At 42.0% G+C, this 23,428-nt stretch overlaps 1 protein-coding gene across 4 annotated transcripts; it reads right to left on the bottom strand.

Moving 5' to 3' along the window:
* Positions 1-246: 246 nt before the first annotated feature.
* On the bottom strand, positions 247-11,622 carry dbx1a (developing brain homeobox 1a). 4 transcript variants are annotated; one of them, XM_073049754.1, is made up of 6 exons: positions 11,392-11,622; positions 10,695-10,745; positions 4,229-4,603; positions 3,263-3,361; positions 1,276-1,478; positions 247-973 (listed from the first exon to the last, which is right to left on the bottom strand). In XM_073049754.1, the coding sequence occupies exons 3-6, from the start codon at positions 4,599-4,601 to the stop codon at positions 641-643; spliced, it is 1,008 nt and encodes a 335-aa protein (XP_072905855.1). In that variant the 5' UTR covers positions 4,602-4,603; positions 10,695-10,745; positions 11,392-11,622; the 3' UTR covers positions 247-640. The 4 variants fall into 4 exon arrangements, with proteins under 4 accessions (XP_072905855.1, XP_072905854.1, XP_072905857.1 ...); XM_073049753.1 differs by lacking the exon at positions 10,695-10,745; XM_073049756.1 differs by lacking the exons at positions 10,695-10,745; positions 11,392-11,622 and adding an exon at positions 9,163-9,180.
* Between the last annotated feature and the right edge of the window lie 11,806 nt (positions 11,623-23,428).

Genomic DNA, 23,428 nt, shown 5'->3' with positions numbered 1-23,428 from the left:
GAGTCCAAAGCCAGATCAGCCACGATCTTATTGAATGGCAGACAGGCTAGAGAGGACAGATGGCCTACTTCTGCTCCCATTTCTTATGTCCATATGTTTTTAAATGGAAACTGTGATAATAAACCTGATACTGATTTTGATTCTGGAGGATTTACATCGCTTGGATGCCCCCGGTAATGATCTTCAAGGCTGCTTGTTCCCCAAGGCAGGAGAATTAAAAATGTCTGAGAGACACAACTTCCATGTGTTTAAACACATCTCATAATACCTACTTTTTTATTTGGTATTATACAAAACATTTAAGATATAAACATTATGCATCTATACACTGCGGCATACAAAATAAAAAAAAACATTTCTTTATAAGTTATGACCACCAAGTCTACATTTTCAAGTTAAGTCATTAAACAGTTTACAAACTTTTAATTAGAATCTAATCAAACTATATGTATAGTCATTCATAATACTCTTGGTATAAAATATTCATTCAACTCATCATTTGTACAAAAGCTGTGTACAGGTCACTGAAGCCGTGCAAAGCTGGCCTCACTGGTAAATGTAAGTCCGGACTGTTTCCCTCCTGTTCTGCAAGCAACAAGCCACGTCCATTCATTCACAGAATGATTCGGAGGAGACGCATTTATGAAACGGTTATTTCTTCGTCCTCGTCCTCCTCCTCGGAGAAGTACGTGTGTTTGTCGGTGTGCTGGTGTGAGATGAGACGTAGGTGCGTGTCCATGCTCTTGAACTCTGGTGACTGACATATGGATGATTTTGGGCTGTCTCTGCTCCCCGTTTCCTCCTCGTCCCCCGAGTGGAGACTGCAGGGAGACGACTTTCCCACGTCGCTGAGATCGGGATGTGGGTTTAACTTCGTGGGTAAGGTCTGCTCACGGCACCCGCCAGCAGACAGCAGTTCTCTCTCTTTGGAATTTCTCCATTTCATCCTTCTGTTCTGAAACCAAATCTTCACCTGATAAGTGATCAAAAGTAGTTACTTCTTAAAAGTTATCTCGGGAAGAATGAGCCAATCAGGCAAAGGTACTTTCACCGCTAATATCCTATTGTTGCTATTTCGAGTTTGTCATGGATGAAGTCATAGTCGGAGCACGAACCCATTGAGTCTGTGTCTACCGTCCATTTGCACTAATCCTACACTAATCCCATTTATTCTCCCCATATTCTGCCGTATTTTGCCCTGGAAGGGGCGAGCAAGTGAACAATTCCACAGGCCCATGGCGCTTAACTGATCTGTGAGTACGCGTTGTGAATTACCTGAGAGTCTTTCAGTCCCAGCTTGGCTGCCAGTTTGCGTCGATCTGGCTTGCTGATGTATTTCTGTTTCTGAAACATTTTCTCCAACGCTTTCCTCTGGACATCGGAGAACACAGCTCGACGGAGCATCCCTCTCCTGGGCTTCCCCCGAGCGGCCAGTGGCCAAGAGAAAGTGCCGGGAATGGGGACCACAGAGGAAGAGGCTGGAGGGAAAACAGTGCAGTTATTTAACCTCGAGGAAAGGCAGTCTCCAATAATATTGGCGATATAACAGTATTAAGTCACTTGAAAAGCTGGTGACAGCGGGAAGAGTGAAAGTTTGCGCACTGCACGCAAACGTACGTTTATAAACAGCCAGTTTATGTATACTTCAAAGTAATTCATGATGATATTCTTTAACTAATTCCAACACTATTTTTATTACGCCTTATCTCTACCTGGACATTTAAATAACTGGGAAAAGTTTAAGAAAATAAATTTACTGGCACGCGTATTGTGTGAAACCGGAGAGGAATAGGTGATAAACTGGTAATAGGCACTTTCACTGGTTTCAAATGGTCTGATTTATAAAAAGGGAGAGGCTCTCCTTCTGAAAGTGTTAATAGCAGACAGAAAAAATTCTAATGAAGCGTGAATGGTAATTGTGTAGTAATGAACTAACAGAAAAAGACTGAGGACAAGCTGCTAAAGCCATATATTATTGGAACAAAAGCAAACTACACATTCACAATCTTAACAGAATTGCACGCCAAGATCATTGTGCGAATACTGATTACCGCAGACTTTCTCTCCCCCCTCAAAACAAACGGAGATGAAAAGCCATTTAGAAAGCTCAAACACTCCAAGTTGTTTTTCTGTTGAAACTTCCAGCTTGCGAATAAAGGTGGCGAAGGTCTAATTGTCGATTTGGGACCAACGTTCCTTCCATAACGTTAAGCTGCTTGAGACGTGTCAATTAAAAGCGGAAAGCTGTCACCAGCGACTGAAATCGAAATGCTTTATTGGTAACAAAGGTGATTGGGGGCGGGGCGGCCGTGAATAGCCAATGCAAAATCGATATATTTTTTAAAACGGCCAATGGTTATACATATTTAAGTTGGATGGATAACGCAGTCTGTGTTGAGTTGGAAGCCTGTTTTGAACGGGTGTGTGGAATGAATAACATATTGATTCAGAAATTTAATGTTAATTGTGTTTAAAATTGGATATAAAACAGGGTTACAGTTTATGTGTATGGTGTAGTTATCTTCCCATTCATAAGCACCCGTAACTGCGGGTTTATTCCGGCTGGCTTTGAGAATCTGAATATAGATGAAATCAGGACGAATCATTAGATTGTAATTTGATTGATTCTCACTGGTTCGACGGAAAGCACCAGTTAGTTCACTGGCGTTTGAGTGTCCCAGCGTTAAAACATTGGTAATTTGTTTACAGGAACCTCCTCTGAACACTATATTATCAGGCACTGGAGTTTGGTTTAAAGTTCACCTGAAGGATGCTTGTGGGGTGGGGATGCGATGGAGTGGGGGTAGATTGGGGTGGTGTTTGGGGGGGGGGGCGAAGGGAGGAGGGAGGGGGTGGTGTTAGTACCCGGTGCTAAGACTGCGTGTGGTTGCTAAAAATGAAGCGGCGATTGGTCACGGTCTTCAAAGCTTTGTTAGGAATCAGTAGTGAACTGCGGGGCTCTGTGGGAAAACTGCAGCCGTGTAGCGAAGCCAACAGTCCTTCTGAGAATGGACCCGCCTCGAACTTAGTGCGTGACAATTTCTGCTAATTTGTAGATCATGGAATCAGAGCAGAATGTCAGCCGTCACTGCTTGTGCTAAATAGGGCATCAAATAACCGAGACTGATTTCGAACCGTTGTACTTCTAACAACCTCTGAACTACACTCTAACCCCCGGGACAGGCTGCGAAATATTGGCTCAATATGCGTGAAACAAGAGGACCACGAGCGTCCGCGCGGGGGTGGGTGAGGGGGGACTTACCTGGGAAGTAGGAGGAGCGGAGAAAAGGCTGGAAAGATCCTTCGAAGTAAGGGAAGAAGGCTTTCGGCGAAATCCCTTGGATCAGTGGAGGGGAAGTTTCTGGAATATAGCAAAATGAATCTCAGAACGCGCACTTTTAGCCACACATTTAAATCGTGATTAAATAATCGCTCAGCCAAACAGCAGTGGATAATTACAGAATAAACTATCCCATTAGTTGGGTAAACATACATTATTTCGTTTTCCGGGATATTTTTACGCAGCATTTAGATGACCATATATAGTGCTTAATTAAATTTGTATCGTCTGTATTAAAATAAACACTACCGTATTTAGAGACCTATATATCGATTTATGATCAAATAATTTTGAATGTAGGTAATGGCATATTTAGTTAACCGTAGACTATAAGATAGCCACGTTGGAGTGAAATAAATCTAGATAGTAAAATTGCAATATTTGGACAACACATCTCATTTAGACCGTTAGATAATCTGGATTGTTTAGTTAATCATAAAATGTACTTTGATAATATACCGCCTCTGAGTGACCATACTTAGGTAACTTTATATTGCATTCGGATAACTACAAATAATACTCAAGTAACTTTATGTCCTGTTAGCCTCAAATCATGAATGTTTTATATATATATATCCCCTATCTTGCGAACTGAACAAGGAAAACACACTAAATAAGTTCTCAGTTAAAAAAAAGTTGCATTGTTTAAAAATAGTTTTCTTGTGACGACTATTTTACTTGAAACACTTTTTATTCTGTTTAAGATATTACAGAAAGGAGATAATTATCTTAAATTTCAATAGGAGATTTGCAGCTAGTACTTCACCCACTTCGCGTAAATTATATATATATATATATATATATATATATATATATATATATATATATATATATATATATATGGTTGCATTGCTTTCCTGGCCGGCATTTAAGGAAGAAGGCACTCACCAGTTCTTGGGGTTGACGAGAGGATGGCGTGCACACCAAACTTTAGGTAATTGGAATCGCTGCTTGTAGAAATGGAGGTATGAGGGGAGCATATTCCACTTGTAACAGAGCTAGTCGTACTGACTTGTTCTGTTGTCACGGGGCTTGGGCTGGTGGTGGGTTCGGAAGTTGACGGAGACAGTGTGGCAGAAACAGATCGGGGCAGGTAACTGGCAGGCCGACTGATCTTCAGCAGATCCTCCACCAGGAAGCTCGCTCCCATTGCGTGCGAGGAAAAAGCTGACTGCAAAGACTGGGGGAGAGTCAGAGTTGGGGTTGGCCTCAAAAGCCCCGGGTACATTGCTGAAGGAGCAATCACACTTGGGAACATCATATCTGCAGCAGTGAGAGAAACAAGAGGGAGAGAGAGAAGGTAAGAGGAAGAGAAAGGGAGAGGTTCCAATCAATCCTATTCAGCAAAGAGCTTTTTACCCCCACTTCCCTTTCAGTAAGATCCAACTAACACCTCCAGCACTTTTCTACCATCGCCTCCTTCTGCCTGATGTGTTTTATAGTAGACAGCCTGGGTAAGTCTTTTGAGATGTGACAGCTTTGACAATGAAGTTCAACAAAGTTCTCCACATGAGTTCCTTTCACTCGGAGCTTCTAGCTCGCTGATTGGTCCATTAGAGCAATTTATGATTGGATTAGACTTCATAAGCAAGCAATCACAATGAAGCTTCAACAAAGAAGGTGTAGCCATTAATTCGGAATACCGACCGCCTCTTTTGAATACACTGCCGTAGGATTTGAGCTGGTTTTGTTTGGGTGCAATACACACAGGCTAATTAAAAGACAATTTTCCAAGTTTCCAATGACATTTTCCTCGTTTGAAAGGAATTATGAAAAGAAAGCACTAAATTTATTTGATACCCCCGCTGCGCCAACAAAACTGGTCAATAAATATTCATATCTTACACTATAATCTCCTTGTGAAAAGGTTCTTGGGCTGGCAGAGTGAGACATTTAAACAGCAGATTGTTCGCAAGTAATGGAAACAAATTATATTTATATAAAATGCAATTTTCAGTCGAAAGCATCGCTAATTGAAATATAATAAAATGTATTTCTTGTGCTTAACCTTTCTAAAGTCCCAAACGCCTAAGCGTCTAGAAGCACGTTTTGTTGATCGTATTCTGCAAGTAAATAATCTTGTGCTATAGTTAAAAAATACACAAATTGTGAAAATAAAACACCGTTTACAGAGAGACCGTTTCACTTTGAGACGGACCATGATTTAACTCTATTGGAACGCTGCTTTAAAATTAAACTGGACTCATGTCATTACAACGGAACAAAAATGCTATAAAATATTTTGAACCGACGCTTAGTTTAAAAAGTGTCTATTTTTGTTTCATGTTTCATGGGTGCTTGACGATACATAGATAAACAGTTAATAGGCTTTAAAAAAAGGCGTGGAGTCTTATTTTAACGGAGAACAAAACCTCGTCTAGAATCGATCAAATTGGTCTTTAACGCAATAACAGATGTGTAGAATATTAAGATTAGCAAAAAAAAACGTACACTAGTTTATTCTTAATAAGCGACGGCAAATGGACTGTAGCCACGTTATCCCATTAACCGCGGCAACAGCATCAACTGTCACCATCAGCTGTGTTTTTATTTACTCAACACAATGCTTCAAAATCGTGTTAGCCGACGTTCAGCAGCTTTACTTCTATATAAAACACGTTTTTTTTTGGCTGCTCGGAGTTCGGCATCAGCTGTAGATTATCCTTACGTAGTTTCTTCAACACACAAAGATGCATCCCCGGTGTAAACCCATTGAGAATCAAACGTTGCAACTGAACTTCAGCAATGGAACTTGGAAGAGATATTAATTCATATTAAAATGAAAAAGCCATTTCAAAAGGTGCCTCAAAGTTAACAATCGAAAATCTCGTTATGTTTTTTTTTCGGATATGCAAATAGATATTTCGCCCTAGTTTACACTCCATTTTATATTGTAAAAAGTATGTTGGAAAACTGAGACACAAATCAGCCCATTTTTGAATGGAGCGCAGGGGATTTAGGTGATGCAATTAGAAACTGAGAGACACGAGGGCTTAAAACCAACTTTTAAAAACTTGACATCGGAGGGTGTTTTGTTCCTGTAAAATACACGGCTGTATTTGCGACTGGCGAGTTTATGCTCGTTTCAAGGGAATACCTTGCTCATGAAATTCTTGTTGTTTTATTAACTAGGTGTATGCGCAGTTAGTGGGCAGGCTCACAGTTCTGCTTTGAAATCCTAACCACCTATCCGTATAGTTTCAGGAGATGCTGTTCCCAAATAAGCACTTAGACTTGCATTGACTGAGCAAGATGGTTAATCGTTGTAATATCGAACAGTATTGAGGAAACCAAATACACATTCATTTGGATGAGCCCGGCCAGGTGCAACACGTTATACCGAAATATCCAGCATGAAATGGAGTAAAAATATTTCTCGGGAAATAAATAAAAGCAACAACGGTAATTATGTACAGTTTCCAAGTTGATAAAAGCGACCCTTTAAAACTATTACAGATACACTCGTGCAATTGTATGTGAGGGGTGATTCGGTCCGTGAATCTATTAAATCACTGCTTTATTTGCCAGCATATTACAAACGTCAGCTAGAAGGGGAACGGGAACGTGATCTGCAAGAAACATTTTCCTAAATCAACTCGCTATAATCAATAATTATTAGAAAACAGAATTATCAGACAAATGGAGTAAGAGCATTGGGCTTTAGTGACCAGATCGGTTTGAACGATCAATCAGACATTTTATTTTGTCTCTTCGTCGTACAGCTATTTTACCACGTGCCTTCTCTTTTTTTCTGCTCTCGGGCAATTATTCTGCTTCGATCCATTGATGACGGTGATCCATTCAATTGGCAACAAGTACCATCTAAGTTGAAGAAAATCACTCAAGGAGTGTATAAAAAAGTTAGGGGGAAGAATGGGAATGGAACGACGAAACATTTATGAGATTCGGATGACCTAATCCTAAAATGATCAAGCAAATCAGAATCCTGTCATGCGTGGGTCGAAGCGGAGTGATTGTTCGTGAACAGGGAGAGGGGGTTGGGGGGGGGGGGGACACATCGAATCCTTAACATGGTAAAATAGCTGTACGAAAATCGGGACAAAATAATATATGATTGATTACCCAAAATCGTGCGATCTGGTCACTTAAAGATCAATACTCTTGCCCCATTTGTCGGATAATTTTGTGTTTTTTTTGAACTACTGGTTCTGGCGCGTTGATTTACTCCGCATTATACCTATAAATTCCACAGTTCTGCCTGTGTATAGGCCAACCGCTGGCAGTTTCTCTGCACTAAATCAGGATAACGACATTAACTGGGAGGTTGGGTCAGGCCCATGCTGCGACACACGTGGATGTAGACGCTCTGGGTAAGGGCCTGTGCCACACTCTTGACAACTTTCAAAACAAAAATCCTGAATCTCTAAGGGAGGGAAAAAAGGCACCAAACAAGCATTCAAAGCAAAATAAAGCATAAGCAGCAATGAAATTTGACTGAGATTTATTTTAGACAGATTTTTGAAGGTTCCCTTTAGAAGTTCGTGGTCCTTGATGAGATCTGTGACTAATGTTGTTTGACCTATGCTCGTCCTTTTTGTTCGCCGTGCCATTCATGTTGAGGGTAGTTATCTCCATTTTTTTTTAAAAAAAGAAAAAAGTCACTCGGTTTCTTTGTAGGGCTGAACAGAATTTTTTTAAAAGAGAAGAGTTTACGGAAGAGGCAGTTTCTTTAAAATTCAGGCCGTTGGATTTAATCCCCATGAAATTGTCTGGCAGGCGCACGGTCGAAGCAGAGGGGAAAAAAACTGGTACCGTCTGTTTACATTCGCATTAAACTAAAGGCGCCTAATTCACCTAACGGACCTTTAAGTATCATCATTTAATAATAAATCACCTTGGTGCCAAACCGTGACCAAGCTGTAAGATGAAAAGTATATTAGAACTGGCAGCCTCTTGAGGTTAGGAAAAAGAAAGTTACTTTGGAGTATGATCGCTCAAGTCCGCCACATCGGCAGAAAGCTTCATTTGCGGTTTATCTAAAACATATCTTGGTAGTGTTGTATTGTTGCATTTTGAGTCGTCTATAATTCCATTGTCTGTAAATATGATAAGATAATTTATGATGAGATAATTTTTGATGGAATGAGATAATCTCATGGGATCAATTCTTTCTCGTTTTGATTTGGTGCAAATCAAGCCCGGATGCAGCATCACACGAAAGGAGCACGTCTTTATTGTGATTTTCGATTTACTCTGAACAGTTTCTTGAATATTTGATATCTCCTTTCAATTTCATTTTGCCGCCTTGAATTCGATAGTCCTATCCTTATCAAAGTGCACCCCCCCCCCTCCGTTGTCTTAATTTCCTGCATTATCGACCCAATTGACCTCCTCTCACCCTGCCTTAAGAGGTGTCTACGTCAAAGTATGCTTAACCTTCATAGAATTAATCCTAAAGTTATTTGATACATTTGAACTCACTATCAGACTATAAATGAATCAATTTTAAAAACCTTATGCAACAGTTCACTCAAAACTAAGTTTAAGAAGCATCAACTCCACATTCCTCCCTCCCTCACGCAAGCGGCCCAGAACATCTTGCTGAAAATCTCGAAGAGTTTCTCTGGAGCAAATCATGTCAAAGTCCGCTGGTGTCAGTGAAGACACAGCCACACCTTGCAAAAGTTTTGGTTACATCCTATCCGCGCTCTTAATGGTCATTTTCTTTTAAGAAAGTTCCCGCAGTGATGAATAATTTCTTTGAGTCCTTTCTGAAGCCGTCTTGCCTTGTCTAAATGGGAGGGAAAACCGCCAGGTCAGCAAACGACACTTCAATGCCCTTATCATCAACTGGAACTTACGGCTAACTCAGGCGCATGCTCTCCAGTGATGAGGCACAACCGGGGTAACTCGGAGTAGCTCACAGAATGGTCTGTCTTACCTGATGAAACCACCCCACTGTAAATGGTGCCTTTTATATAAACAAATGTAAAACCAAAACTGTTAACGTTTAAACAGCCTCTATTAAAGAGGTCCTCGTCAATTTTATTGTTTATAAACACAAATTAGAAGGCTTGCACAATTCGAGAACTTATTAAATCAAAGGTTCATCTATATATGTCTATTATGTAGAACAATATCGGCCAATTTAAGAAATGGGAGTCATCTTGAGATACGATCTGGTATATAAATTCAAACTTGGTACTTTAGGTCTTGCCAAATTACGCAGGCGTCTCTCCACTGCGCTCTCGTCAAGATCTCCCTCTCTTTTTGCGTAAAAACAGTTAACCACCTGTCAGGCTGCAGCACAATAAGTGCGGCCAATAGAGCTTTTCATGCATGTGTAATATATTTGTTCGCCCATTCACTTAATGAAGCTGATAAATGTGAAGCAAACAATCGTCAAGTTAATCTATTTAGTAAAATGTTTTAAGACTTTCAGACTATGTTAAGAAGGTAGTGTTGCCCACATTTTCATTCAAATGCGCCATCCCCGTGCGTGCCTTTCAGTGCCAAAGGACAACATTCTTGCGAATATAATTTATTATAAATGTGCTTTTAATGGGTTTAATTCGCACGGCCAGCTGTTTTGCGCTATTTGGTAAGCAGAAAACAAACGCGGAGGGATAGAAAGCTAGTTAAAATTAGTTTCGGTCACTGAGGCTAAGCCATATTTCCTGCAAACCATCTGCTTGATTGACACAATAGAAGGATTTTCGGGGGGAAGGAATGAAAGCTGAGGGTCCAACAGTTAGTATTTTCTTCATTTCATTGTGAAGGTAAAGAACCTTTAACTGTATGCGTCTTTACCTTTCCAACACAGCATCAGGATCAGAATCAGGTTTAATATCACTGGCATATATCATGAATTTTATTGTTTTGCGGCAGCTACACAGAGTAATACATAATAAAACTACACAGTACAAAACAAAATATATATGTGTATAATTAAATAAGGATAAAAAGAGAGCGAGAATAGTGTACATGGGTGCATTGTCCGTTCAGAAATCTGATGGCGGAGGGAAAGAAGTTGCTCCTGAAACGTTGAGTGTGTGTCTTCTGGCTCCTGTACCTCCTCCCTGATGGTAACAATGAGAAGAACGCATGTCCTGGGTGATGGAGGTCCTTAATGATAGATGTTGCCTTTTTGAGACATCGCTTTAAAAGCCCCTGGCCGGAGAAAAGTTAGAACAACATATATTCCAGTTTTCCACGGTAACACTATTAGTGGTTTGACCTATTACAGATCTTTGCTAGTTTGGCACTATATTCAATCGCTTCAGTGTTAATGAAACTGAAAATATCAAGCCACATCTCAGAACATAATCTGAAGCAATGCACAAGAATGATATAGGACCATAAGCTTATAAAGTAGCTTGACTAGTTTACTTACCGCATGACTGGAAGTCTCTTAAAGTGTTAAAGACCAACCTGTGAAGGGTACCTGACAGAAATATATAGGGAAAAGTCTGTTAAATTGCAAAGGGCGCCGTGCATTGCATCTTTGGTGGGATAAAAGAATGATTCTGGAATAACGCACCGCCGAGCTGGATCTTTCCGCAGTGATATTCACTAAGAGAAGGGCTATATCCATATTGGACATTTTACGACCTCAGGAAATCCCAAACTAATTGGAGAATTGTCGTTATTGCAGTGATTGAAAGGGAACAGTCAATTTACGCATGGCTTGTTCCCATAGAAAGCACCGAGCCAATACGTTAGGGTTAAATCTGCCAAATATTGGTAAAGATATCTAGGTTGTCCTGCTAAATCCTGTCAAGGAATCTTTAATAATCATTTTAGAGGGCGACAGGTTTCAGCCCAAATAAGACACCATTCTTTCTGCAGAGCTCTCCCCAGTGTACTAGGGAGGCAACCCTCACTCTGTGTTGAAATCTCTGAATTGAAATTTGAACGCGAAGGAGATCGAACTTTTTTTGATCCACGCAATTAATTTATCACCAACTAGGTTCTGGAGTGAATGTTTCTCTCTAATTGACTTCGGAATCCTTTGAATTTTAACTTCCACATTTTAACTTCCAAAAACTGTTAAAACGGCGACCTCTTCTTTAGAAAAAAAGATTACTCACCAAAACACTGAATTGGTTCAAATTCCCAAGAAGAGATCTGAAAACAAGCGGAGATGGATAGACTGCGATTAGAGGCCGTGAATGGCTTTCTCCTGTTCCTAGCGCTTCATAGTTTGTGATTAGGGGAGGTTCCAAGTAGCATCGGAAGATTAGGATTTGAGCGGGCAAAAATCAAGAGAAGAAATTTGTAGTCGTAACATAAATAGAAGTGTTTGCTGCTGTGTAGAACCCGAAAAGCAACTCGACTTGGCGTCTTCCTCTAACCTCTAAGGGCAAATCAAAGACAATATTGAAACACATGTTAGGGAAACTGGACGGGTGTCAAATAATCCATTAGCCAGTTTCAATTCACATCGTCGGCTGTGTATAAAGGCTATTTTTTGTCATCACTTTAACTGTAGCCAAGATCCAAGATTCCTCAAATTCAAAAGTAAGCTCTCCATTTGTATGAGCTAAACAGTAATTTCATTGCCAGACAGCCCGCCTGAAACAACAAAAATCCCATCGAGTTAAATTCTATCAGTTCATTAAACCACATTTACTTCCTGTGCCAATATCGTACCACCGTTACTTCAACAAGGAACAGCGAGTATTTCTTCTGCGCGCTATATGTAACGAAATCTGAAACTCTTGTTTATAAGCAGTTTTCGATACACTAAACGATCGCAGGATCTTGAATCTATGTGTATTTATGTGTTCCAATCTCATTTTTACGTGGCCTCGAGGTAATTCTTTTAAGTGCTTCATATGAACTTATTTTCCACTTTGCCAATTTTTCTTTCTGACTATAGAATTGTGTGTTGCTAAAGGGACAATGAAATTCGGAGCATGGTTAACGACGCTGCATAATTTCCCCAGGAAAAGGCGGCACTATTGTCCTGGGAACGATATGGAGAGTCCTTTTCTCCCCCAAGAAAATTCAAATGTCTCTGACCAGCTGTAACCCCGAGGAAAGGCAGAGAGAACGAAAGAGAGAGCGAGGCGGCATGTAAATTTCAAGGTAGCTGCAAAGGTACTTCGTGGAAGCAGAACTTCATCTTAAAATGTAAAACCAAGAAACACGGGACGATATGAAATTATAAACTGGAATCCTAATCAATTTATTGTTATTGGCATTTACACCATGGTCGGATAGACAGAATGGAAAATAAATAGCATTATCAATAGTTACCGGTATCTTTAAAAATATCTAATTTTGTTCTGGTGGCTGGTTGGAATCCCTTTCTATGGAAACGTAAGGGGTAAATTTTGTTTATTTGGTCCTATTTCCCATTAAGTCATTAGAAAGTAGATTTAAATGATGTTGCAAAATTCTGGATATGATACCTATTAGGGAGTTGAGTAATTTTGTGTTACCTGAGCAGATGAATGTTTTGTTTAAGTGGGGGAATGGCGTTGTGAGTGAAGTGGGCTTTATGCTAATATTTAAAATCTGAAGTTCAGGTGTGTAATTCAATATATTATGTAATATCGTTAGTGCGTTGGGATTGTGTAAAACACACACATTTCAAACCTAGGTGTAACATTTAGCTCGAAATAGTGTTCAGCAATGTGTTACTCGCAAACGTTCCTTGTTACTTCGTTTGTTCGGGAGAAGCCCTGTGGTATAGTATTCTTGGCCAACCGACGGAGCAGTTGGAAAAGCTTCCTTCTCTAAATTCGTGCACCAGGCTTCCGAGATCATTAGTGGAGCATAGACTTTTAAAATGTTGCCTCTTCGACCTTGACCGGGACTAGCTGAGCAGGGGAAAATTGCATGGCTTCCACAAACATGAACTTCACAGCCAGCCTCCCCAGGGATGCCAGTATAGAGCGCTTGCTCTGCACTTTCAGCTGCGGGAGCCTAGGGGGTTGGAGAACATGGGGCACTTTCACGGATGGGCATGGGGCTCCCACTAACATTCAGCCACAAAAACGGAGGTCACTTGAAACGGATTGCTTAAGAAATGAAGAAGGATAATCCAATGTGCTTGGCCTTTACTCTTTGTCCCACTCCCATCAGGGAGGAGGCTACGTAGCATCCACGCTATGACAACCAGACTCAAAAACAGTTACTTTCCCTAAGCAGTAAGGATGATCAACATCCCCACCCACTAACCTACCCCACCGCCACTACTTTATCTGTTCCTAACAGAGTTACCTTATGTGCAGACACTCCTGTGCCTAGCGTCGCTTTATGGACATACAATTAATCTATCTATCTATACACACACACACACACACATTCTATCTATATATATTGCGTTTTTATTGTGTTCTTTATCTCATTGTGGGCTTTTTGTGCAATTATTTGTAACAATTTTTCCGTTCTCATTTACAATCCTGTACTGGAATTGACGTTAAACAATCTTGAATCTTTCGTTCAATTTGCCAGGAAGAAGTTTCTCCACAGTATTACCACTCCTGCGTTACACCCCTCCCTCCTTTCTACTACAGCATCAAATCTAGTCGCCCATTCTCCACTAATTGTTCCTAGAAGGTACAGTAATACGAATTAAAATATCTCACATTATGGAAGACCCTCGTGGCCATACGCATTTTTGAGCAACGGATTAAGTAACAATTCCCCATTCGTCGTGTATTTCTCATGGCTTCGGTTGGAGTACGGTTGAAGTAGATTTTACGAGGCATTAAGAATAGAACAATTGCCAAAATCGGACAGGTTGATGAGATTTACATTTAATATAATTACATTTGAACTAATATTCTTATTTGTTGCTTGTTTTCATTATTGTTGTAATGAGTACATAATCTTATTTTAGATTTGTTGACCACTAAAGTGTTTGATATCACACTGGGATGACTTCAGATGGTTTCTGCCTTCTACCTATTTGATTTTATTTTTGTAAAATTCATACTTGATTCGTGAGCGACTATCCGCTCACAGCCAGATTCCGCTGTCACTAGTCTGGAATGAGAAAACCACACTTGAAAGGGACCCATGGAAACGGCCAGTTAACTCTGCCAAAGATCCCGCGTCGTCCTAGAATGTTCAGGCAGAAAGCACGATGAATAGAAGTGTACATTTCAAGATTTTTTTAAAGCGTCGGTACCTCAATTAAAACAGAAAATGTAGTCATTTGGGGAAAGTTATATTTGAAAAGACAGCAATGTTCCCCGCAGTTTTGGTTGGCGAGGAACGTGGAATCAGCGACAGAGGGAAAGATTGCGGTAGCTTTGCTGACGTGCAGCCTGTAAGAAGCGATTTGGCTCCCGGCGTACCTCATATACTTTATCATCGATAATGTCTTTACTGATCGGTGGTGACAACATGTTGGCAGCGTAGGAACTGTAGCTAGTCCCAATTGCACCGTTTGGAAAACGCACTGTATTAAATTACACACTTTTTTCCCCCTCTGTCAGTGATAAACTGTCCTGGGAGTCAAGAGGGCAATTTTATTCCACTCTGAGTTAGATGTTGGCAGAGGTATGAAATGCCATGCCGGTTACTCTACTAAGCGATCTTTGAGAAGATTATAAATAGAGTAGGATCATTACCCTCGTTAAATAGCTGTCAACTGCTTGTCGTTTGCAAAACTGAACCGAAAGGTTGGTCCTCCATCAGACAGATTGTTCCTGCATGGGAGATCTCTACCACTGCCCCCCTCCCCCACCCCCACTCAACAAATAAAATGTTTTGAGAGTGCCACCAGGACTATCCACAATATTGTCAGAGGATTTCTCTAGAGTAAAGTTAACAATGGACCCACAGACACCCAGAGTAAGGCCAAGGACTGGTGATGTAAGTTAGCAACTCCTGTACTTACAGACTCCCAAATCAGGTGAAGTACGAGTAATGTCAGTCGATGAATTATTCTGTTGCTGTAGCATCTTTATACAGGCACACCTTCCTCTCCCCAACTTCTTCCTCTGCATTCCTTCCTCTTTCTTTCTAGTCCTGATGAAGGGTCTCAGCTCAAAATGTCCACTCTATATTCCTTTCCATAGATGCTGCCTGATCGGCTGCATTCCTCCAGCATTTTGTGTGTGTTACAAAGTAACAGCCAATTTGCATAGTTGGTCGGGTTACTTCACTCCAGAATTAATGAATTCCATTTTATTATTAAAATGTGTAAAGTTGTGTAAAACACGCAGCATCAGTCCAGCCACCTCATTGCTCCTGATTCACTTCAATTTACCTCACTGAAAACATAATGAGTAGGAGAAGTTAAACCGCTTTTTGCTACGTTGCTTCACAAAAGAGTCAAGGTACATTCGATTTACTTTCATCTGGTCCCAATTTCTTTCGGTATCAATTTCCCTCAAACTGAAGCATGCTGGGTTGTCGATCAGATGGAAATGTACTGTAAGCTGCCCTGATCAGACTATAATATTGAAGGAACTGTTGGATCTAATTTTAAAATTTGGCCAGCAGGAAATTGATTTAATTTCAGTTCCTCTTGTCAAAACATTTATTTCCAGTTTCAGAAGCACAAAACCTTCCCAATAAGAGTTGAGCATCAAAGAACAGAGGGAATTAGCCATTAGTAATATCTTCCTGATTGCAGAAAAAAGTTGATGAAACAACTATGCTTTGTGCCTCATTATTGAAGCTGTTGTGTAAGAACTCAACAACTTTTGCCTAGAAGAAAAATGATATTTAAAGAATTATGACTTGCTGGACAATTCTTGTTATCCCACATAAACTGAATCTTATTATTATCCTTCCCTTAGTGCAGTGTTGGAAAAATGTTCAATAATTTCATGAATCTTACCTGTCACATAAATATTCTCTTTGCACAACTTTTCACACCATTGCCCTCCCACAGTCATTCACCACAGCTCCTTTTTACACATTCTTCACTTTTTGACTTCCAACTTTCATCGATGAAGTAGCACTCAAACCATGGTAGCATTACAGTTAGTATGATGTTGTTACAGCTCAGGGTGTTTTGGAGTTCAACTTTGGTGCTGTCTGTAAGGAGTTTGCATGTTCTCCCCATGAACTGCGTGGGTTTCCTCCATGTGCTTCAGCTTCCCCTCACAGTCCAAAGATAGATTAATGTTAATTAGTCATTGTAAATTGCCCTGTGATTAGGCTAGGGTTAAATTGGTGAGTTGCTGGGCAGTGCGGCTTGGTGGACCAGAAGGGTCTGTTCCACGTTGTATCTCTAAATAAATAAAATTTCCCCAGATTACATCTCATTCTTCTATGATGGTCAGCAGGCTACACAAAATTGTTGTCAATTCATTCTGCTCCACATTGCAGAGATTTCCTGCATTTCAAATGAGACATGAGATTGTGATGGTTGGAGAATACTGAGCTTATCTGTACATCTCATCCTCACTGGATAAAAGATATGTGAACCATTATGGGTTGAAAGAAAGTTGTGGCTTGATGAACGGAGATTCTGGAAGTGATTTGCAAAGGATTTCTTCACAGCTAATTCTCATTTTCAATTTCATCCAAATTCCAGTGACTCTCAGAGCCATATTTCATGATACACCTAGTGGCCACTTTATTGGGTACCTCCTGTACCTAATAAAGTGGCTACTGAGTGTGCATTTGTGGCCTTCTGCTACTTAGCCCATCCACTTCAAGGTTTGATGTGTTGTGAATTCAGTGATACTCTTCTGCACATCACTGTTGTAACGTATAGTTATTTGAGTTACTGTTGTCTTCCTGTCAGCTTGAACCAGTCTGGCCATTCTCCTCTAACCTCTCTCATTAACAAGCTCTTTTAACCCACAGAATGGCTGGTCACTGGATGTTTTTTGATTTTTGCACCATTCTCTGTAAACTAGAGGCTATCATGCATGATGACTTCAGGAGATCAGCAATTGATACTCAAACCACCTGTCTGGAACCAACAATCACTGCACAGCCAAAGTCACTTGAATCACATTTCTTCTCCATTCTGATATTTGGTCTGAACAACAACTGAGCCTCTTGACCATGTCTGCATGCTTTTATGCATTGAGTTTCCACCATATGATTGGCTGATTAGGTATCTGCATTAACAAACACATGTACAGGTTCACTGAGTGTATCTTCAACTTGTGATCCAAACATTAGATTTTTTTTAATTATGCATGCTGAAAATTATTGCAGCCACTGGAAGTTTAGGAATCTCAATGCAGCTTTAATGAAGGGACATTATCACTTGGCATGGCCACAGGCGAGTGCCACACTTTAGTCAGAGGCAGAATTCGTTGCCACAGGCAGCAATGGAGGCCAGGTCATTGGCTGTAGTTAAGGCAAAGGTCAATATGTTCTTGATTAGTCAGGCAGTGAAAGGGTTCAGGAAGAAGACAGTAGAATGGGGCTGAGATGGAAAATAGATCAGCCATGATGAAATGGCAGCAGCTTGATGGGCCAAATGGCCTAATTCTGCTCCTATATTTTTATGGTTCTATTTTGGAGAACGGGCTTGAGGGAGGAAGATTCTTCAGAAGCCAGGTCACTCAGTCCAGTTTTTTAGAAATATGGACATGAGTACAGAATGCCACGGGTGCCAACTTGCTTGGTGGTGTTGATCATTCCTATCCCGAAAAAGAGATGCTGAATTTGAGGGTCCAGTCTGTTCAGACGGCCATTGGGCATTCAGCAGGAATAACTGGGTCAAGAGGCAGCATTCTACTGAAACTTATGCCAAGGGTCAAGGTCAAGTCATAGTCAAAGTAAATTTATTAACAAAATTCATATACTACCTTGAGATTCATTTTCTTGCCAGCATTTACAAGAACATGAAGAAATACTATAGAATTTATGAAAATCTATACATATGACTGACAAACAAAGTGCAAAATGACTAATAATGCAAATTACATATATATATATCTATAAATATTACTTAGGACATGAGTTGTAGAGTCTTCAAAAGTGAGTCTGTAGATTGCGGAATCACTTGAGGTGACTGAAGTTATCCATGCCAGTTCTCGATGGTTAGATCGATGGTTGTAAGGTAATAACTGTTTCTGAACCTGATGGAGTGGGACCTAATACTCAATATGAGATAACTCAGGTACATTTTGTGTCAACGGTTTACACCAGCTGTTGCATCAGTATCGGACCAAAGAACAACCTGTTCATTTCCATGCATAAGATTTTTTCATTGTAGATCAATGAGTTATCATACGTGTTAAAATCAGTTTTTGCATTACGCCAATAGTAAAGTTGACACAGATTAGAATCAACTTGGTGGTCTACCATGAGGTAATAACCTGTTAAATGTTGGAAGGAGAACACTTCGGCAGTGAAAGCTGAGTGTTCCAGTGAAAGTAATAGGAAATGCACTAGTCAGCATTGTTTCCCATGAGAACAAAAAGGTTGTCAAAAGCCTGCATGAGTTCCATTCATTCTCACGTACACTAGATCACCTTGATATTTTATATCAGATTTCTTTCTGAAATATGTCAGCTTTTGTGCTGTAAGAACTAAACATAAATTGATTACCTGGAGTCTCCTGCTACCCAGGATGGGTATTAGTGGGATTCATTCTTCCAAATCTTTTCATATTATGGGTTTCCCAATTATTTCTGTTGACTTCCTTTCTCAAGATAGCAGCCATTATATCTCTATTGTTGAAAACGGTCAATATTTTTAATCTTACTCTTTTTGTCCTTCATTGTGGAAGACTTTAGAATTGATACACATTCTGAGAAACTTCTGTCATCTGACACCAATGTTCCCACTGCTGCCATGAAAATCAGGTGATTTCATGGATGGTTAGATGAGTGATGACAACAGAGGCATCTAGTGCTTTCCAACCCTCCTGCCATCTGTTCTAGACTAGAGCTCTGGGAATGATGAGATGCAGTACCGAAAGAATGACATTCCATCTCGTCATTTGTGCGTGTTTCAAAGGAGAGACACACAATCGTTGCATCCCAGAGCAACAGTAGCCACAAAACACTCCCAGTCACCCTGATAACACACAATGAGCAGAGTCAGATGGGCTGTATGTATGATGAGAGACTACAGTATGTCACCAAGAATTCAATGCCAAGACTTGTGTGGGCTTGGCCACCTCAGTGTAAGTCTAGCCACCCATCAACTCAAACTGAAACTATTACCAATACATCACATCCATCAGGTACAGAGGAGATGTCGGGGTAAGTTTTTTTACGCATTGAGTGGTGAGTGCGTGAAATGGGCTGCCGGCAACGGTGGTGGAGGCGGATATGATAGGGTCTTTTAAGATACTTTTGGATAGGTACCTGGAGCTTAGAAAAACAGAGGGCTATGGGTAACCCTAGTCATTTCCAAGGTAGGGACATGTTTGGCACAATTTTGTGGGCCAAAGGGCCTGTATTGTGCTGTAGGTTTTCTATGTTTCTATATCAGTGTTAGCAGAGAAATAAGAGTACTCAATGCTTGGTCCTAAGAATGATTCTGATTTACTCCTGTTAACTATGCACAAGATGAACAGAAACCCGACACGAAAGTTATAGATTTGATAATATTGCTCATATTAGGAGATGTTGTTGGACTGATGGAAGCCAGTTAGATATTGGTAATAAGAATGACAGTAATAACGATTGCAGTTAGTTTGTGTGTTTGGGTTGGGAGCAATAGCTTTCGTGAAGTATTCCTGGATGAGTTACTTTGCTTAATGCTTTGTCAGACCAAGGCACAGGTGGTCAATGCCCCTTTCATCTTTGTAATTCCTTTACTCCTTTTCCAGCCTTTGCTGCCAAGATACACTCAGTGGCCAATTTATTAGGCACACCTGATCGATAATGTAAATATCTAATCAGCCAATCATGTGGCAGAAACTCAATGCATAAATGCATGCAGACATGGTCAAGGGGTTTAGTTGTTGTTCAGAGCAAACATCAGAATGGGAAAGAAAAGTGATCCAAGTGACTTTTACCATAGAATGTTTGCTGGTGCCAGATGGGGTGCTGATCTCTCGGGATTTTCACTCACAACAGTTAGAGCTAACAGTGAATTATGAGAAAAAACAGAAAAAAATCCCGTGAGTAGCAGTCTGTGAGTGAAAATGCCTTGGTGCAGAGAGAGATCTGAAGACAATGTCCAGACTGGTTCAAGCTGATAGGAAGGTGACAGTAACTCAGATAACCATTCATTACTACAGTGGTGTGCAGAAAAGCGTCTCACATCCACCGCAACACATCAATCCTTGACGTGAATGGGCTACAGCAGCAGGAGACCACAGACATACCTAACAAAATGGCCACCGACTTTAAGAACAGGTTTTGCAGGATTGTTGAGTTGTCCTCAAATCTGGTAAGTTGTAGTATAGAACTCCTTCTGAATGAACCAGGCAGTCTGCTCAGTAGGACCACTGGTGCTACCAGAATACTTTTCCACTTTCGGGTATTCTTCAGTTATGTTTCTTGACAAGAGTTGGAGTTGGAGGAATTGGATGAATTGGGGAAATTACAGGGAGAATGTCAGAGCTAGATTTCTTACACAGAGTGGTAGGTGTGTGAAACGTCCTGCCAGGCATGGTGGTAGAGGCCGATACATTAGGCATACTTAAGAAGCTTTTAGATAGGCAAATGGATGATAGAGGGCTGTGTAGGAGGGTAGAATTAGATTAACCTTACAGTAGGTTATAAGGTTGGCAGAACACCATGGGCTGAAGGTCCGGTCCGTGGACTCCGGACTCCGGGTCTTCTGGCTGTCCGTTGTTTCAATTGGACTTAATCACAGGCACCTGATTCTCACATTGGGGCTGGAATATAAATGGCCCTGGGTTCGAGTCTGGTGGCTGGTTTGTTCTGTCATAAGGTGGGTGTTGGAAAAGGACCCAAATGCAAGACACAAACACTGAAGTACTAGGGAGAGGACTAGGTATATCAAGAAAGCAAGGGAAGTGGGGAAGAAATGACGCTGGACAAGACACAGGCCCTGGACGAGACTAGGAGAAGGCATGGGCTAGGACTAGAGTAGGAAAGTGGGACCTGGACAAGGAACTAGGAACTGGGAACTAGGAACTAGGAACCTGGACAAGGTCTCCAAGCCAGAGACTGGACAGGAACCTGGAACCTGGGTCTTGACTTGGGCTCGGACTCTGGATCCAGGTGAGGACTGGACATGGGGGCAGGACGTGGGACTTCAGGGCTGGATGAGGACATGAAGCTCAGACTTGGTCTTGGTCGCAAACAACCACAGTCCATTTGAGTAGTGGCAAATGGCCTGCCTACTGCGCTGGATACGAGACGACCAAAAAACCACAATCCATTCGAGTCTCGGCTCAGAGAAGCAGCAACCGGACTAGCAGAACTCAGCTGGCAAACATGAGGAAATCTGCAGATGATGGAAATTCAAGCAACACACAGAAAATGCTGGTGGAATGCAGCAGGCCAGGCAGCATCTACAGGGAGAAGCGCTGTCAACGTTTCGGGCCGAGACCCTTCATCAGGCCTAACTGAAAGGAAAGATAGTAAGAGATTAGAAAGCAGGAGGGGGAGGAGAAAATGCGAAATGATAGGAGAAGACTGGAGGGGGTGGGGTGAAGCCGAGAGCCAGAAAGGTGATTGGCAAAAGAGATACAGAGCTAGAGAAGGGAAAGGATCATGGGACGGGAGGCCTCGGGAGAAAGAAAGGGGGAGGGGAGGACCAGAGGGAGATGGAGAACAGGCAGAGTGATGCGCAGAGAGAGAAAGAAAAATAAGGGAAGGGGAAAAAAACTAAATATATCAGGGATGGGGTAAGAAGGGGAGGAGGGGCATTAACGGAAGTTAGAGAACTCAATGTTCTCAAAAAACTCAGCTGGCCATGGAAACAGCAGAATTAATACCTTTGGCTCAGAGTGGGGTTTGTCTTGTTGGTTTCCTGTCCTCGCCTCTGTGGGGTTCGTCTTGTCAGTATCCTGTCCTTGCCTCCATTGGGTAAGCCAGGCCGTCTTTGCGTTACACTGAGGCTGGACTGTTCCCTTCCCCTTCTTTCTGCTACCCACGCCTGAAGCCTTGCCTGCAACCTACCTGTGTCCTCGCCTGTATTTTCATCAAGTTCAGCCACCGGAGTGAGACCAGAGCCTTGCCACGCCAACAGAAGGAACTATCTATCATTGAGCTTGGAACTGCCTCTTTGTGTCCCCGTGTTTAGTGTCTGTGTATGAGCCCCCCCCCCCCCCCATGTCCTGTCCCCAAGTAGGGGTCCTGACTCTGTAAAGCCCCGGCCCTACGTCCTGTTCCCAAGGAGGGATCCCAGCTCTGTGTTCTGTTGTTCCTGTGCTCATGTCCAAGGCACCGAGGGGAGGTTTCCAGTCCGTGTCCAAGGCTCCGAGGAGGTTTCCAGTCCGTGTTCAAGGCTCCGAGGGGAGGTTTCTAGTCCGTGTCCAAGGCTCCGAGGGGAGGTTTCCAGTCCGTGTCCAAGGCTCCGAGAGGAGGTTTCCAGTCCGTGTCCAAGGCTCCAAGGGGAGGTTTCCAGTCCGTGTCCAAGGCTCCGAGGGGAGGTTTCCAGTCCATGTCCGAGGCTCCGAGAGGAGGTTTCCAGTCCGTGTCCGAGGCTCCGAGAGGAGGTTTCCAGTCCGTGTCCAAGGTTCCGAGGAGGTTTCCAGTCCGTGTCCAAGGCTCCGAGGAGGTTTCCAGTCCGTGTCCAAGGCTCCGAGGGGATGTTTCCAGTCTGTGTCCAAGTCCAAGTCGTAGCCCAGGCCCTGAGTCCTAGCCTTGTCCAGGGCCAGTGTACGTGTTCCAGCTACGCCTCTCCCCGCTTCTGCTTTGCTCCCCCTTGACCTAGGCTGTGCGTTACTGCTCTCCCTCGACCAAGACCAAGTCTGAGCTTCATGTCCTCATCCAGCCCTGAAGTCCTGCGTCCTGCCCCCACGTCCAGACCTCGCCTGGGTCCGGAATCTGAGCCCGAGTCAAGACCCAGGTTCTGGGTCCCTGTCCAGTCTCTGGCTCGGAGTCCTTGTCCAGGTTCCTAGTTCCTAGTTGCTCATCCAGGTCCCACTTTCCTACTCTAGTCCTAGCCCATGCCCAATCTCCTAGTCTCGTCCAGGGCCTGTGTCTTGTCCAGCGTCATTTCTTCCCCACTTCCCTTGCTTTCTTGATACACCTAGTCCTCTCCCTAGTACTTCAGTGTCTGTGTCTTGTATTTGGGTCCTTTCCCAATGCCCACCTT

The sequence above is a fragment of the Hemitrygon akajei genome, chromosome 6 (assembly GCF_048418815.1).
Source record: "Hemitrygon akajei chromosome 6, sHemAka1.3, whole genome shotgun sequence".
Lineage (NCBI taxonomy): Eukaryota > Metazoa > Chordata > Chondrichthyes > Myliobatiformes > Dasyatidae > Hemitrygon > Hemitrygon akajei.
Note: the sequence above shows the minus strand (reverse complement) of the source record. Positions and strands in the feature narration are given on the sequence as shown.

Excerpts from the sequence above, each read along its gene's own strand:
- dbx1a (XM_073049754.1), bottom strand. The coding sequence starts at position 4,601 with ATGATGTTCCCAAGTGTGATTGCTCCTTCAGCAATGTACCCGGGGCTT. Across the intron at positions 1,479-3,262 it reads CCGCTCCTCCTACTTCCCAG|CCTCTTCCTCTGTGGTCCCC; the intron begins GTAAGTCCCCCC and ends TTTTCCCTCCAG. Across the intron at positions 974-1,275 it reads TGGGACTGAAAGACTCTCAG|GTGAAGATTTGGTTTCAGAA; the intron begins GTAATTCACAAC and ends ATCACTTATCAG.